Genomic DNA, 15,106 nt, shown 5'->3' on the forward strand with positions numbered 1-15,106 from the left:
AACAAGTGACTCTGAATGAAGGAGGGCAACAATCTCTTGAAGTACCTTTTCCGCAAGGAAAATTATAGCATGCAGAAACCACCGCTAGCTTATCATATCTTTGGGTCAGGGACCACCATCTCAGTAGATGCTCAGGAGCATGTAATACTGCCTGCAGTCAGGCAGTGTCAGTTATGTAGTAGCTTGCAGGCAAACAATACAATTGGTAATAAATTTACCTGGTATGTTTAGAAGTGACTTGTGGTGGGTAGAATCTGAAACCTTCACAAATACAGATGATACCTAGCAGTGGAAATATTTTGGTACTTCTGTTTAATGTGGGTCTTAAAATGAGGTTTGTTTTTTTTTTTAAATAGGATGTTAATACCAGGTGGTAAGAATAATTTTCCATCTGTAAGGTTTTCAGTTTAGATAGAGATTCTGGCTGAAGTCTGAACATTAGTTTGGTGTACTGTTTTCATGAGACCTGATGATAAGGAATCTTCTAGTGCAACCTTCATGCTACAGACTTTGGGTTCTGCATGATACAACTTCTAGTGAGGAAGAGATCGTTCAGCTGTAGTACTAAATTCAGATTTGAAATATGCAAAGGAAACTTTTTTCAGTGTTGAGGGAGACAGTGTATTTCTAGAGTAGAGTCAGATTTCTCTTAAATAATATATTTGTGCTTGTTAGCTTCCACAGATAATCTGGTGTCTTCTAAACATAGGTAATTTTATATGTTGATCTATTTCTAGTAAAGGAAATTTATAACTTTATGAAGCTCTTGGACAGAATGTTAGCAGCAAATATGTTTTAGGGATCAAAAGTACTTGTATTTATTTCTAAAATGAAAATGAGAAAGATGCATAAATGTGAGATAAAGTATCCTTAGGCTTATGATTTTTGTTTCTTATGTAATACTGCCTTTAATCTTATGTTTTTGGTTGCTAATTTATTCTACACAGACTGATTTGTTGATGGGACAAATTCTGATAGCACTGCTGTTCATTTTCAGTCCCTCATATATTAGGTATTGCTTTGGTTTATATTTTTTTATCAAAAACAGAAAGCAGGAAGTCTGCCTTGCTGAGTTGCATTCAGATGCAAGGTCTGCTTTTCAGATCTTAGTTACCATTTAATCTTACCAAAGTGGGTGGAAATCCTTAGGCATATACGGTTGAAAGATTACAGAGCTTGCATCAAATATCTCCCCAGAAGTTAGCTGCATATATCATCTTAGGGAGCTTTTCTAGCTCCCTAAATGCAATTAAGTTTTATATCAGACCATTGTTGTTATATTTTTGTGCCTTAAGAAAGGAAAGTATGCATTGCTTGATGGGCGTAACAGTCTACACTGTCAAACTGAGACTAACAGTAAGTTAAAAAAAGTCTGCTTATTGAAAATAGTGTATAAATAATTTATTTTCTTTCTTTCTCGATTTCAAATACATTGTTTTATTTCTTCTTTTAGCTGCCAGCCTGTGGGGTCCATATAAGGACATATGGCAGACTGTAATGAATGCCATTTGGAAAAGGCAGCCTGAAGCTATTCATCGCCTCGACCAGGTTTTAAAGAAACACAAATCTGACTTCATTTCTCTCTTCAGAAATCCGGTACTGGACTAATGCTGTCTTGTAGAATGAATTGGAGAGTTGATGATGTGCTTTGTCTAGTATTGTTGTATTACATATCATTTAGACCCTGGCCATTCTTTTCATTCTGTTTTTACAGTACATAACACAAATGTGTTACAGCAATCTTATTCTGCTGTAAGAATACAAATAACTTGAATAGTACATATTATTTTGTGTCTTGTACGAGATAATTTTATAACTTTTTTCCTCGCTTTGTTTGAATACTATTTTGAGGGGAATAATAGAAGTATCTGGTGATCCATCAGTCAAGTATTAGCTTTTTCACTACTCCTGTGTGTCTGAAATAAAGCTATTTTGTCTGGTTTTGGTCCATGCTCATGCTTTAGTCATGTTAATGAATGCACAGAACAGGTGAACACATGAATTTACGAAATATAGAATGTGTCTTGTTAGGAATGTGAGATGATGTGGAGAAACTCCCTGTTTCTTGGCTGATGGATCACAAAGTAGCAACTAGAAAAATGTTCTTTTTCAGTGGTTTTACTTATGCAATAGTATATAGCTTTTTAAACTGATAGTCAGAAAATGTGAGAGTCAGCTATGGAGTTTCATCAGTATATTTTAGTGTCTAATAGAAAAAAGCATGATGTAGAAAGCAGTGCCTTGGAGTAATGCAGCAGTTCTGATCAACAACCTACATGTCTTTCATTAAGCTGATACGAATTCCTGTTAAGAATTGTATCAAAATTTACTTTCACTCTTCATTATTCTGAGTAAATGAGATATTTAAGATTATTTTGGTATGTTCCCACAAAAAGACCTTTGCTGTGCAAATGTGAAGCATTTTTAGGATACCTTTACTATCTCAGTGTTTAAAAACACTGCCTTTGTTTTTATGATGACAACCTAACCTGCCAGAACTGTATTTGTGTGGAACGATTAATGTGTAAAGCTTTATTCATTATTTGATCTTGCCATTTTGAGTAACTTCCAATGCTTGTTTCTCTTGCAGCCAAAGAATGTTCAGCAGCATGAGAAAATTCAGAAAGCAAGTACAGAAGGGGTTGCTATCCAGGGTCAGCAGGGAACTAGGCTTTTGCCAGAGCAACTCATCAGAGAAGCTTTTATCCTCAGTGACCTCTTTGATATTGGAGAGTTGGCAGCTGTTGAGCTCCTTCTAGCTGGTGAGAAGGGAAAATATTTAAGAGCTGGAGAAATACAACTTAAATAGGGCCTTCTTATTTGAGCATATGCTTAACACAAATGCCTGATTCAGTCAAGGCCTTAGCTTCCTAACGTGAAATGTTTTTAAAAAGAAATCTGCTGTTACTGTAATGTGATATGATAACAGTGTTCTGAACCTTAATGTTCACATTTTATGCAGCTGCTGCAAAAAGGAGGAATCATCTGAGGTTTTTTTATGATTTACTTCATCACTGAATGTAAAAATAGTTTAAAAATAATTGATTGAGAATTTTTCCATAAAGCAGCATGATAGTTACTGGTTCTTCAAATTATGTATTAGTTTTACATTGATATATGACTTTGTTTGGTTCGTAATGTAATAACTGATTAGTAAGGGAAGTAATCTGGAAAGTGACAGATGCTTTGCATATAAAACCTGATTTCAGAGTTATTAAAATATGATTGTTAGTTATCATTACTAGCTACTGTTGATCATTAACTTTTAAAAAATTCATTAAAGAAGTAGCTTGTGAATTTGTCACCTTTGGAAAGCAGTCTTCAAATCAACCTCACTTTCTATTTTGAACTTGAATTTTCAGTGTAAATTCAGACAGATAATTTCATCTTGAATAAACAAAACTTATTTTGCTGATAATCAGCTTGAGTTGATTATTAAGACGGCTAGGTATCAGTGGCAAATACCATTTGGACTAGGATATTTCTGAACTTGCACTTCTGTTTCTTTTTAAATTTTTGGATATTTTAATAGTTGAGTATCAATTTTAATAATAGTACCCAAAATATCTGTGATTTCTTTTAAGTGCCTGAAACAAATTAGTGATAGTTTTTCTATCTATCAAATTTTTCTCTCAGAAACTGTGGTTGCTTTGAATAGTACACTTGCATTTCCAATAGAAATAAAAAGATAAGAGAGCTGTTATCAAGGTGTGTACGTTAAACTTCCTGTGACTATTTTGTGCATTTTCATTCAATAGGAGAACACCAGCAACCTCATTTTCCTGGCCTTACAAGAGGTCTAGTGGCTGTTCTGTTGTACTGGGATGGGAAAAGATGCATTGCCAATTCATTGAGAACCCTCATCCAGTCACGCCAAGGCAAGACATGGACATTGGAACTCAGGTCTGTATTGTGGTGATGAGCTCATCAAAGCTTTCTGCTTTGAGTGCTTTTAGGACTAGTTAGACTCAAGGGAATGTGAATATTCTCAAGTTCGTTTGTTTCTCATAACCTGATGCAGCTACTTTCATGTTTGTTTTTTAGGCACAACATTCCTTTTTCCTTAGGCATATTTTTATTGGATTATAAGGATATCCATTTTACTTGCAGTTCTTTCATGCTTTTCACCTTTTGGCAGTGTTTTACTTCAGACACCCTCCCTGTCAAAGTTGCTTTAACTAGTGATGGTCACTAAGTATTACAGAGACTGAGTTTCTGCCCTTGCTGTGTTCTGACTTCCCATGCCTGCAAAACAAGAGAATCGTGCTCCTACCTTTACTCAAAAAGGATGCCCTATCTACTGATGAATGTAGTATTTCAGACTTCAAAGTATAAAACAGTATGCAGTGTTTACTTCCAATGCACAGTGATTGCTCAACTAAAGAAAGATTAAAATATATATTCTAGTGTAAATATTTATTTTATGTTTCAGAATGTATGATTACTTTAGAACTAGCTCTACCACTTCAGTAGGGTGTATGTAATTGGACAGTTACGTTTACTAGTAAGAAAGAGGATGTGAGCTTGTGACTTACGTACATCTTATGTATAATACTTTTTCCTTTTGATAGAATTCTTAACCAGCTGATGCATGTTGTATTCTCATATTCCGTGTTCTTGAACCTAGTTACCTGAACTTTGTATCCATTCAGCATAATGTTTTGAGATGGCACTGCAAACTGATGAGCAATGCACATTTAGTTATGTCATGTATATAATGTAGTTGTACATTTTCTGTCAGCAAATACATTTGACGGGTTTCATTATTTTAGACTTCCTCTGTGACTGCAAATAGTATGATTAATTGTTAAATTTATGTTCTTTCTGTTATAGTCAAGAGTTAATGACCATGACAACACGCTTTACAGATGATCTAATGGAGCAGGGTTTGACTCAGAAGATTCTCACTCTTGTGTCTCACATTGATTTGAACAATGAATTTGATAAACTCCAGAGAGAGCGAGGACTGGGTAGTGAGAAACATCGCAAAGAGGTAAATATTCATGGGGTACGAATGTTCTTTTGAATTACTGCACAGATTAGAATACAGTTAGCCTGCCAAGAGATATGGAGGTTTTTGGTTTTTTATACTTACTAGTTTCTGTACTCTACCTTTGCAAGCTCTGTTACTGTCTGAGGAATCATACTAATTACTCCACAGCTTATGCTATACCAGTGTGGGATCCAGGTTACTTCCTGCATTTCTGTTTTGATCTTGCTTCCTGATGCTAGGGCATACCTTATTTTTAGTGAAGAAGTGTAATCAAGGACAGTAAAAAAGTAAACCTAATATTTGCACTATGTAAAAATTTCTTTTTTTTTTTTTTAGATTTTATTCTTAACACTATGTTAGATCCTCTGCTCTCAACGCTACCATTATCAGCACCATTGGAATAAAAATTCACAAATTATTAAACCAGATTGAAACCAAGTCTAGTCAGACAAATAATGCTCTTTAATAATCCAATTGTGTTAATACAGACAGAAGTGTTTCTAATAGTGAAGTGAAAACTGCTTGAAAATGAGCTCTCTTTTTTGTAATCCTTGAACTTGATTGAGATTGTGACTAACTGCAGAGTTATGTTCCTAGCAGGGAGATTTTAAAACATTGTTTTAATTTCTGAACTTCTTTCTAATGGGTGATATATCTGAAAATTATTCTATGTTATAATCAGTTAATTTGTTTTCCACCAAATAAAGAAGTCATTTTATACTTCTGCTATTAATCTAGAAACTATTCAAAGAATATCCCTATGATTTACCTAAAATTGCTTTAATGTACCTTATTTTTATCTTAAAATTAATTTAATGCTTAATGTTAGAAGTTCTTTTTCTTCCTTTTAGGTGGACTACCGTATTTCCCTCTGTATTCATTAGAACTATTATTCTGCTGAAGTCTTTGAGCAAATCTCTTGCTATATTAAATGTTGAAAAGGTTTTCTGTTTGTCACTGTGCGGGTGATTTTACTGGAGCTAGAATGCTTATAGCTCTTTATTTTTTATTTAACCTGGTTCAATGGATACAAGGCAAGAACGTTATTAGAAGCTCATAATTTAGCTAAATAAAATACAATTTTGCAAAGACCAGTATGAAAGTCCATTAGTGGCTTTTTATTTTTAAAGTTTTTTTTTTTAACTTGTACTGTTTTGATAAGACTTAAAGCAGTTAAAACTCAGCTTGGGGGGAGGAGTGAAGTTAACAAATTAAATAAGTATTTGTCCTTGTTTGAAAACTGGTAATTTTTGGTGTAACATTATAAAGGAGATAATCTTTGTTTTCAGGAGCCATTGTACTTAATTGTATAGTAGCATGCAATATTTTGCCAAATAAAAAGGAAAAAAAAATTAGTGTGAAAATCCTTGGTAGCCTTTATGTCAGGCATGATATTTGTTCCATATGTAATAGGGGATGATAGTTTCATTTATGTTTATATTCTTGATATCCATATTTTGTCTGGAGGAAGAAAGTTACAATTTTAAATGTCTTTTCATATTTCTCAAGGTCTTAAAAGTTAGCTGTTTGTATAGTCAGTTGAGGGCATCTCTTTTGGAGCAAGAGGGAGACTATATGACCTTATCTGAATATAGCAACCACTACAGCTGTGTCTTAGGGACAGGAAATGGTGACTTTTGTGAGATACATTTACAGCTACAAAAGTTCTGTGTAGATTCGTGTCTCCTGCTTTGACAGAGATGCTGGTTTGCATGTAGACTTATTCTAGGATATCTACTCACACCTCAAATGAAATACATGGAAATATGAATGCGTTGAAAAAGCAGAAGTGTGCCTTTTGTTGTGTAGTAATTAAAAACCCCCAACATTTTCTGTAGCTGCTGTCTTTAGAGTAATTTTAAACTTAACTTAGCCATCCTGATTGAGAAGAACAAATTGAACGTTACCAGAATATTTATATTCAGTGGGTTTTGTTTGTTTTTTTTCTTTTAAAGGTTTCTGACCTCATTAAAGAATGCCGACAGTCCTTGGCTGAAAGTCTGTTTGTCTGGACCTGCCAGTCACCACTGAGTAAGGATGACACTCTAATCCTCATAAGTTACCTGGAGAAAGTAACAGTGGAAGCTGATGGCTCGTTGGATGCCGTGAACTTGTCTCTTCTCATGGCTCTCCTTTACTGCTTTGATGTCAGCTTTCTGGAACAAGGCACAGAGGATCGTGAAGGTAATGCTGGCAGTTTTCCCAAAGAGGTTATGCTGTGCAGATGGATAAATGGTTAATTAATTTTGTTATTGTTGAGTAACGAATTGGTAGGATTTGGCATGGGTTTTTTTCACATTCATTTACTGAGTGTTGGTGTTGTGTTTGTTTTTGTTCTTCAAGATTTGATGCACCGGCTCCCTCTGCTAACAGAAAGACAGTATATAGCAACAATACACACTCGTCTTCAGGAGTCACAGCCTTGGAAATTACCAGGCTTGCAAGCTACTGTTCGATTAGCCTGGGCACTGGCATTACGAGGAATATCCCAATTATCTGATGTGACAGGTAAATGAAAAACTGAAGTGCAGTTGCTACACATCAGTATTCAGAGTTTGCAAGTGGTGTAAGTCAAGGTATCTGTTACCTTTTTGAAGTGTTAGTATTTACCTTTATGATAAAATTACCATTGATGCTCTTGTAAAGCTTTCTCAGTATGTGAGTTTGGTTGTCGAGAATGAATTGCTTTGAAGTGTACACATTTTTAGGTTTAGAAATAGTTAGTTATTAGAAAGTAATATTTCATAGTGTCTCTCTGAAATGAAAGAGATTTTAATGTACTGAAAAGTGTGAAAGATTGTATTTTAGCAGCTTTAGTATCTTTTGAACACTTAAATTAAGAACAGATTTATGCTTATAACTTTTTACATCTGTCAGTGTTAAACGTCAGTATCCTGAGAGGACAAATCTATTTTTAATTTTATTTTGTGTGTCTCTGTACTTCATAAGCTTTCCAGGCTCCCTAATAGGTCAAAATTGAGTCTACTCCAGAACAGATAGTAAAGAAAATGTAAACATTATAAATTATGTTTAATTAAGGTTAGTTTGTGATTCTTGGCTCACAGCCTTAGATTTGATTGGGTAAATGGGTTATGCACTTTAACACTTAATAAAGAAGAAAGTTGAGATCATCACCCAACATTAACTAGTCTTTTTCAGCCTGGTGCTTTCCTGTAGGGTACAAAAAATAATAGTTGATAGAAGCATGTTGATTTGCACGTCAGCCGGGTATTCTGAAATGTGTTTTGTTTGGTAACAAATCATTGTAATTTATTTTTCCCCCTCTTTTGATTTTTGTTGCCCAGCTCTTGCAGAATTCACTGAGGCAGATGAAGCAATGGCAGAGCTAGCAGTTGCTGATAATGTCTTCCTGTTCCTGACTGAATCTGTTGTGGGGTCTGAAAATTTCTACCAGGAGGAATTTTACATTCGCAAAATTCATAACCTTGTCACAGACTTCCTTGCACTCATGCCAATGAAAGTAAGTTGTTGTGTGAACAGCAGTGCTTGAGAAATGTGGGCATCTCTTCTATGTTTCTAACATTAGGACAGGTAGCATAGAGATTCAGCTACGACCCTCAGCTTCAGGTGCTGCAGCTGCAAAAACTTCTGACTTTATGGAATCCATAGGATTTGGTGTTTGTTTTCCACATTGAAGTAGAATGTGATTTTTAAAACACTTCAGTGTGGTGAGATTTGCAAGATTTGCAGAGCAAGCTTTTGTGGTGGTAGTGGTTTTGTTTTGTTTTACATGGTTAAAATTTAAATGAATGCTGAAATTGATGGCAATGTATGTGGATATTGATTGTATTTTTTTGATACAGTAGTGTAACCTAAATTAACTTACGGGTTTTGTCTCACATTTTTAATTTATCCGTTTACTAATGATCTTTTCCATATTTAAGGAGAGGGTTTCTGCTTTTTCAGTAGTATCAATTGTTGGAAAAATGGGCAGCTGTTTTCACTAGAACAGCAGAAATGCTGCAGAAGGGTTTTTGCAAGCAATTGAATTGCTTTGATTCGAAGCAATTACAACGGTTTCTTTTGTGCAAGACCTTGTATCTAGACATGGAAAATTAAAATTCTATGAAAATGCTTTTAACTGATGGAGGCTTTATTTTGTGACCTTCATTGAGCTGTAGTTGGAGTTGCCAAATAATTACGTTTTTCAATGTGCAAAAAGAAGTATTAAAAGAGATATTTTATTTATTGTAACCTTGCAGAATGAGAACAATATTGTCAGGAAAAACAATACTTGAGCCTTAAGAATCTTAGAGAGCATATATGAACATGTTGTAGACAGCTTTTAAGTTTAATCTTAATTTATTTATAATCTGCTGGTGTTGCGTGTTGCTTTCTTAAGATGTATTTTTAATCCTAATGTCAGTTCATACAAGTTCACATTGATAACTTTGCAGCTATGTTTCTCTGCAGTGGCAGCCTGTAATACCGCAAGTGCTGCATACACTTACCACATTGTTTAAGGAACTTCCATAAAATATAAGTCACATATTCCTCATATATTCCAAAGATTGCTAAAGGCTACTGTGTCTGTATTACAAAAAAACACCATTGCATGCAGCCTTCGTAAGATGTCCGAAGCCTGTTAACAATCAAGTGCAAAGGGGTCTGGAACTGGGAAGTTTTTTATGAGGCAGCTGGTCATTGAATGCTGTTGCTTTATGAAAGATGAAATGTCTCCCATAATACCAGTTTTTATGAAAAAGATATAAAGTAGATTTTCAAATCAAGGTGGAAGAGCTGGAGACTGACCCAGACTAAAGGTGCTGCCATATTAGATTTAGAACAGGTATGACCTTGTTTCCTGTTTCCCACAGAACTGCCTGAAAATCCCAAGGCTGTTGGTTGGTTTGTTGATATATCTCTCATCTTTGTTGCATTATGGAATTGGAGGCTTTATCTCTGGGAAGAGTATTTCTTTTCCATTTCAGTTTAGTTCAGATCTGCAGTTGATCATAGCTGATGCCTAAGGATGCAGAGAGATGTATATATTTTTTTTATTACAAGAAGATGTTGTAATACAGGATAGAAGCAGAAATCTGACCGTTGACTTGTATTCCAATTTGACAGAGGTCAGTACTTGTTGTTTTGCAGGAAAGACTTTGTTAGTAAGCAATGGGAATATAGCCCTGTGTAGGAATTTTTTGTCTTAACTGCTGTCAGTTTGTGGTTGGCTTATGTACTTAGTTACTTCTACCGAATCTCAAATTTTGGAGCAAGAGAAGTTGTTTTGCAGGATTTTTTTTTTTTGTGTGTATATATATACGTGTGTGTATCTATATATACAAAACCCCTTTGTTCAGTTTTACTTAAATCTGTAAGTCAGTGTTTTATTTAACTCTTCTGTATAGTTTTAACATTTATGCTGCTTGCCAGTGGTGGTTTGGGTAAATCTTTTGGTTACTTCATTACATTCAGAACTCAAGAATTAGCTTTAGTTGTTCAGATAATGAATTATTTCATTTATCAACACTCTTATTTTGTCTGTATGTTAATTTTGTTAGTATACTAATTTGGCTAGTTTGCTCTGACCCTTCCCACAATTATTTCTAGTTTTTAACTCTTTTTTTCTTAATAAGGCACAATTGTTTTGCTGCTCATTCAGTTTTGAAAATTAATATATATTATAGACCATGAGCCAGTCTCTATTAGCCATCACCTTGTTTTAATTATTGTTGTGTTGAATTGATACTTATTTCTGTTTCTTGTTCCTCAATATCTGCTTAATATTTGACAAAACTTAACTTTTCATCTCATGTTTGTTTGCTTTATGTAAGCCTCTGGTGGAGTGTTTTGTCAAAGGCTTTTTGATACCAGAATGTCAGCTGTTTTTTGTTTAGTAATTAGTTTTTTTCAGCACAAGGAATATTAGGATACTGATTAAAGGCCTTTTTTCCTTTTTTGTAATTGTTGCAGTTGTTCTCCCCCCCCAGTATTTATTGACATGGTAATGCTTTAGTTGCAACAGACTGGGTCCAAAGTAATTGCATCAATCCAAAACTTTTCAAAACATAAAGTAGCTGTAAGTAGAAGTGGCCTTAAATGGCTAAGAAAGGTGTATTCACAGGTCTATATATACAGAAAACATTATTTTAGTGTTTCTGTTTCTTTTCACTGCTTGTTGATAATGGTCTGACTTACTTTGAAGATAACCCATCTTGCTTTTGAAGTAAAAAGAGGAAAAGGATCCACCTTTTGTGGCCAAACCAGAGGATCTGGTGAAGTCAAATGGGAAAAACTCCCATGATATAAGTCCTAAACTGCGGGCCTTGACAGTAAGAAAGTGATTGAATATATCTTTGAATGTATCTCTTTGGGGGTGGATTAAAAAAAAAAAATAATTGAATATTCTTGTCATATATGTTCAAGTTCATTTCCTTTCTTAGATTTTAGTAGATGGTGTAGAAAATTCTGTTATTTCTGTTCTGTTTCATTCTTAGCTAAATACAGACCAGTGTTTTTTTTTCCACTTCATGAATTGTGTAGGTGAAACAGCTGAGAAACCGTGCTGATGAAGATGCTCGCATGATCCACATGAGTATTCAGATGGGTAACGAACCACCTATTTCCCTTCGGAGAGATCTGGAGCATTTAATGCTTTTAGTAAGCCCTATTTTTATTTTCCTTATAAATTAGTGTGGCAAAAAGTGATTGACTTTCCTTCATCAGGAAACCCATATCAGAGTGATAACATACAGTGCTGTATCTTTCCCTTTTTGGATCAGAGGGATTTTTTTCCTGTAAATATACACACTTTCTGTATTTTTTCATGTAAATTTTATGTAGATTTCTGTAACTTTTTTTTCGTGTAAACTTTTAATGAAAAAGCTTTTTCATTAATTTACTGTCTTGGGTTATGATGTTAATGAAGTGTCATTCAGTTCTTGTTTAGTAAGTAAATGCTGCATACTTATGTTTGAAGATTCTTGAGCTGAAGCTATTTCACAAAATATTTTAATATCTAAAATTTAAATTATAGTAAGATTATCTTAGCATATCTATTATCTTAAGCCATCTTATTTTAACATAACTTAGAAATAGGAATTTTAAGACTACAGGCTATCATTGGAGTTGAGATCTGGCTAAATGCATGGAAGTTCTTTGGAATGGAACACCACTGTGTATCTAGATCTTAATGTTTACACAGTGTTTTATGTTTCTCCAAGTCTTCAAATTTCTCCCTATTTACTGTGAGTAAACTATAATTAGGTTTCAGGGGTTTTCCTCTACTATTGACAGTTATTCCAATAAAGAATTGAAATGTTTAAATAATTTTCATGTGTTGTTATATTTGTAATGAGAATTTTGGAAGACTGTTTTCTATTTGCTATAGAGTAGGCTGGGCAAGGTGACCCCATTAAGGCTGCTGGAATTACAAGTTCTTGAACTTCAGTAGAATTTTGACCACAGGTGTACACATTTAAAAGAAAGATCTTTCTGTTTCTGTCATATTTTTTAATAAAGAAAATTGAAATAAAATAAATTGGAAATTAAATTTAAATATATAGGTTTATGTAAATATTAGTTATTAAGGTTACCTGACTGCACTTTCACCCCCCTCCACATTAGAAAACAGATTTGCATATTGAACAGGTTCATTTTATGTTTTCTGTTCATGAATAATTAAGAAACTTGTATCTTTCCCTTTATTTAGCATGAAAATGTGCACGTATGCAGTTTTCAGTATAGTAATCCCTATATTAAAGACTGCTTGTCTTTTCCAAAGGTAGTCCTTTGAGCTGTAGGACATAACAGGAAAATTTATAGTAAAATGCTTTCTTAAGTAGCTCTGAGATACATAGTAAACTTAGATTTTAATTTCTACTTCTTCATTTACTATGAAGAATGTTTATGTTCAGATAATGGTTAAGATTTCTAATCCTGATACTGGCTAACTTGTTTCTAAGTTAATATATCAAGGTACACAAGTGGGTTTTTAAGGAGAAATGACACTGTTTTCTTGGCAATGATTTAATCTATATTAATTAGGTAGAAAGTTACGAAAGTTTCACTTATGTGTGTATTTTGAATTTATCTGGCTGTCATTTGTTCTGGTATTGCTATTTAGAGGCTGTAATTTTCAGTGAGTTGTAAGGAATGGAGCACCAGCTGTGGGATGCTTTGCCTCTCAGACACGTTTAGTTTATCTAGAAGCTGTGCATATTGTTGAAGTAATTGGTTTTTCTTTATATGGTTGATATTTTTCTAACACCTTCGTTTCTTTGATAGATTGCTGAGTTGTATAGGAAAGACCCCTTTAATCTGGAGCTTGCCCTTGAATACTGGTGTCCATCGGAGCCTTTGCAGACATCTACCATCATGGGGTCCTACCTTGGAGTAGCTCATCAGCGCCCCCCTCAGCGCCAGGTTATCTAGATTTTCTTTAGTAATTACTAGTGACTTGAAACTAAACTAGTATAAAAAACAGGCAACAAAGTTTCTGGTATCCTTAATACAGCTAGCCTCTAAGGAGACATTTTTTTAGTGGCTTATCTGCATGGGTCCTGTTCTGCATGACATGGTTATTGTTGGTTGCTCTAACATGAGCTACTGCCAGTCATTCATGGTTGTCAATAAAATTAGCAAGAAACAGTCCTAACAAACCTCTGCGAAAATTTTTTTTTAGGTCTAATTTTGTTGCAGTTGCTAAGTGAATTCTGGTAACAGTGCTCTTGTGTTTTCTGTCTCATGAGCTCTACATACCTTTTTGGTGTAACTGAGAAGTTAAATTCCTTAACTGTAAAAAAACTTCATTAACTGTAGTTGGTGGTATTTTGGGGGGTAAAAATTCTGAAGAATATTGTGGTTGTTTAAAGCCCAAAAGGTATAGCCCACGAGAGACAGAAGTTAAAATTAGAATGAAGAAGCAACCTAAACAGATGAAGCAGACATTCCAAAACTCTTTAGATACCTGAGATGCTATCAGCCTTCAATGCTTCTTGAAGGACCATGCAGTGTTAGGCAAAACCTAGCATGAGATGTATCAGATGCATCTCAAGACACATTCACAATCCAGGCGATTTAAGTTAGGGCCTGGTGCAGTCTACAAACACCCTAATAGGACTCTCGGAGGAACCACTGTGTGTGTGAGTTACTGTGCAGGGACATGACAAGCATAGTGAATTCTTTCCCGATACCACTTAACTTGCAGTGGGAGATGTGTTAATAATACTGCTGTGCAGCATTTGTGAGCTGAAGTAAATTTTATCACTAGAAATACAGAATTGGAAAGTTAGTATACTTTGCAATTGCATGATTTATTTTCTTTTGTTTATTTCCTCTTTGCAACATGTTTTTCACCTTCTGGGAAACTGAATTGGCCCGTCTACAAAGGATTTTTTTTTTTTTTTCCCTGAGTTGTGATTCCACCCCTCTACCCTTCCCTGATCACATTAGAATCTGTTTTCTGACTTTGGCTGCCTATTCTTTTCCTAAAATACTCAGATTTAATTCATTTTTTAAACACCGATCTTTATTTGTTCTAGGTTGTCTTGTCAAAGTTTGTTAGGCAAATGGGAGATCTACTTCCTTCCACAATTTACATCCCATACTTGAAAATGCTGCGGGGACTGGCTAGTGGGCCTCAGTGTGCTCATTACTGCTTTAGTTTGCTAAAAGTCAATGGCAGTAGTCATGGTAAGAAAAGTGACATTTCAGCTCTTTCTGAACTATTTTTCTTTAGAAAAGTACAGACTCATTTGAGGTGAATTGTGGTTTCATACTTTTAACATTTCATTATTAGTACAAAGATGAAATGGGAAGGCTTCACTTGAAAGTGCAATCTGGAAAAAAAAAAAGACTGATTAGGTAATTAAATGTCTGAGCACCTTAGCAAGTAATTCACATAGTGTAGGAATGCATTTTTTAAAAAAGTTATGTCTTAACACCATAAGAGATGAAGAGTATCAATATTGCTTATTGTAAACTATAAAATGAGTAATGTCTTAAAGTTAAGTTGTATATTTTGGAAATGTATTTCCTGAGCTGACTTTTTTCAGAAGTACTTTGTTCCATTAGAATTTTTTTGATACATGTAATATATTAGCGCTTTCTCAAAGTAAGAGATGCTGGTCAGTCCTGTGTTTTGCATTA

At 34.5% G+C, this 15,106-nt stretch overlaps 1 protein-coding gene across 1 annotated transcript in view; it reads left to right on the top strand.

Moving 5' to 3' along the window:
* NUP205 (nucleoporin 205) overlaps positions 1-15,106 on the top strand; it is a 52,778-nt gene that overhangs the window by 3,623 nt on the left and 34,049 nt on the right. The window contains exons 2-11 of the mRNA XM_040594188.1: positions 1,454-1,596; positions 2,591-2,762; positions 3,759-3,903; positions 4,834-4,993; positions 6,949-7,177; positions 7,337-7,501; positions 8,299-8,474; positions 11,501-11,617; positions 13,244-13,381; positions 14,500-14,650. Coding sequence (XP_040450122.1) covers positions 1,454-1,596; positions 2,591-2,762; positions 3,759-3,903; positions 4,834-4,993; positions 6,949-7,177; positions 7,337-7,501; positions 8,299-8,474; positions 11,501-11,617; positions 13,244-13,381; positions 14,500-14,650 — 1,596 coding nt within the window. The remainder of the gene's footprint in view (positions 1-1,453; positions 1,597-2,590; positions 2,763-3,758; positions 3,904-4,833; positions 4,994-6,948; positions 7,178-7,336; positions 7,502-8,298; positions 8,475-11,500; positions 11,618-13,243; positions 13,382-14,499; positions 14,651-15,106) is intronic.

This window comes from Falco naumanni, chromosome 5 (assembly GCF_017639655.2).
Source record: "Falco naumanni isolate bFalNau1 chromosome 5, bFalNau1.pat, whole genome shotgun sequence".
Lineage (NCBI taxonomy): Eukaryota > Metazoa > Chordata > Aves > Falconiformes > Falconidae > Falco > Falco naumanni.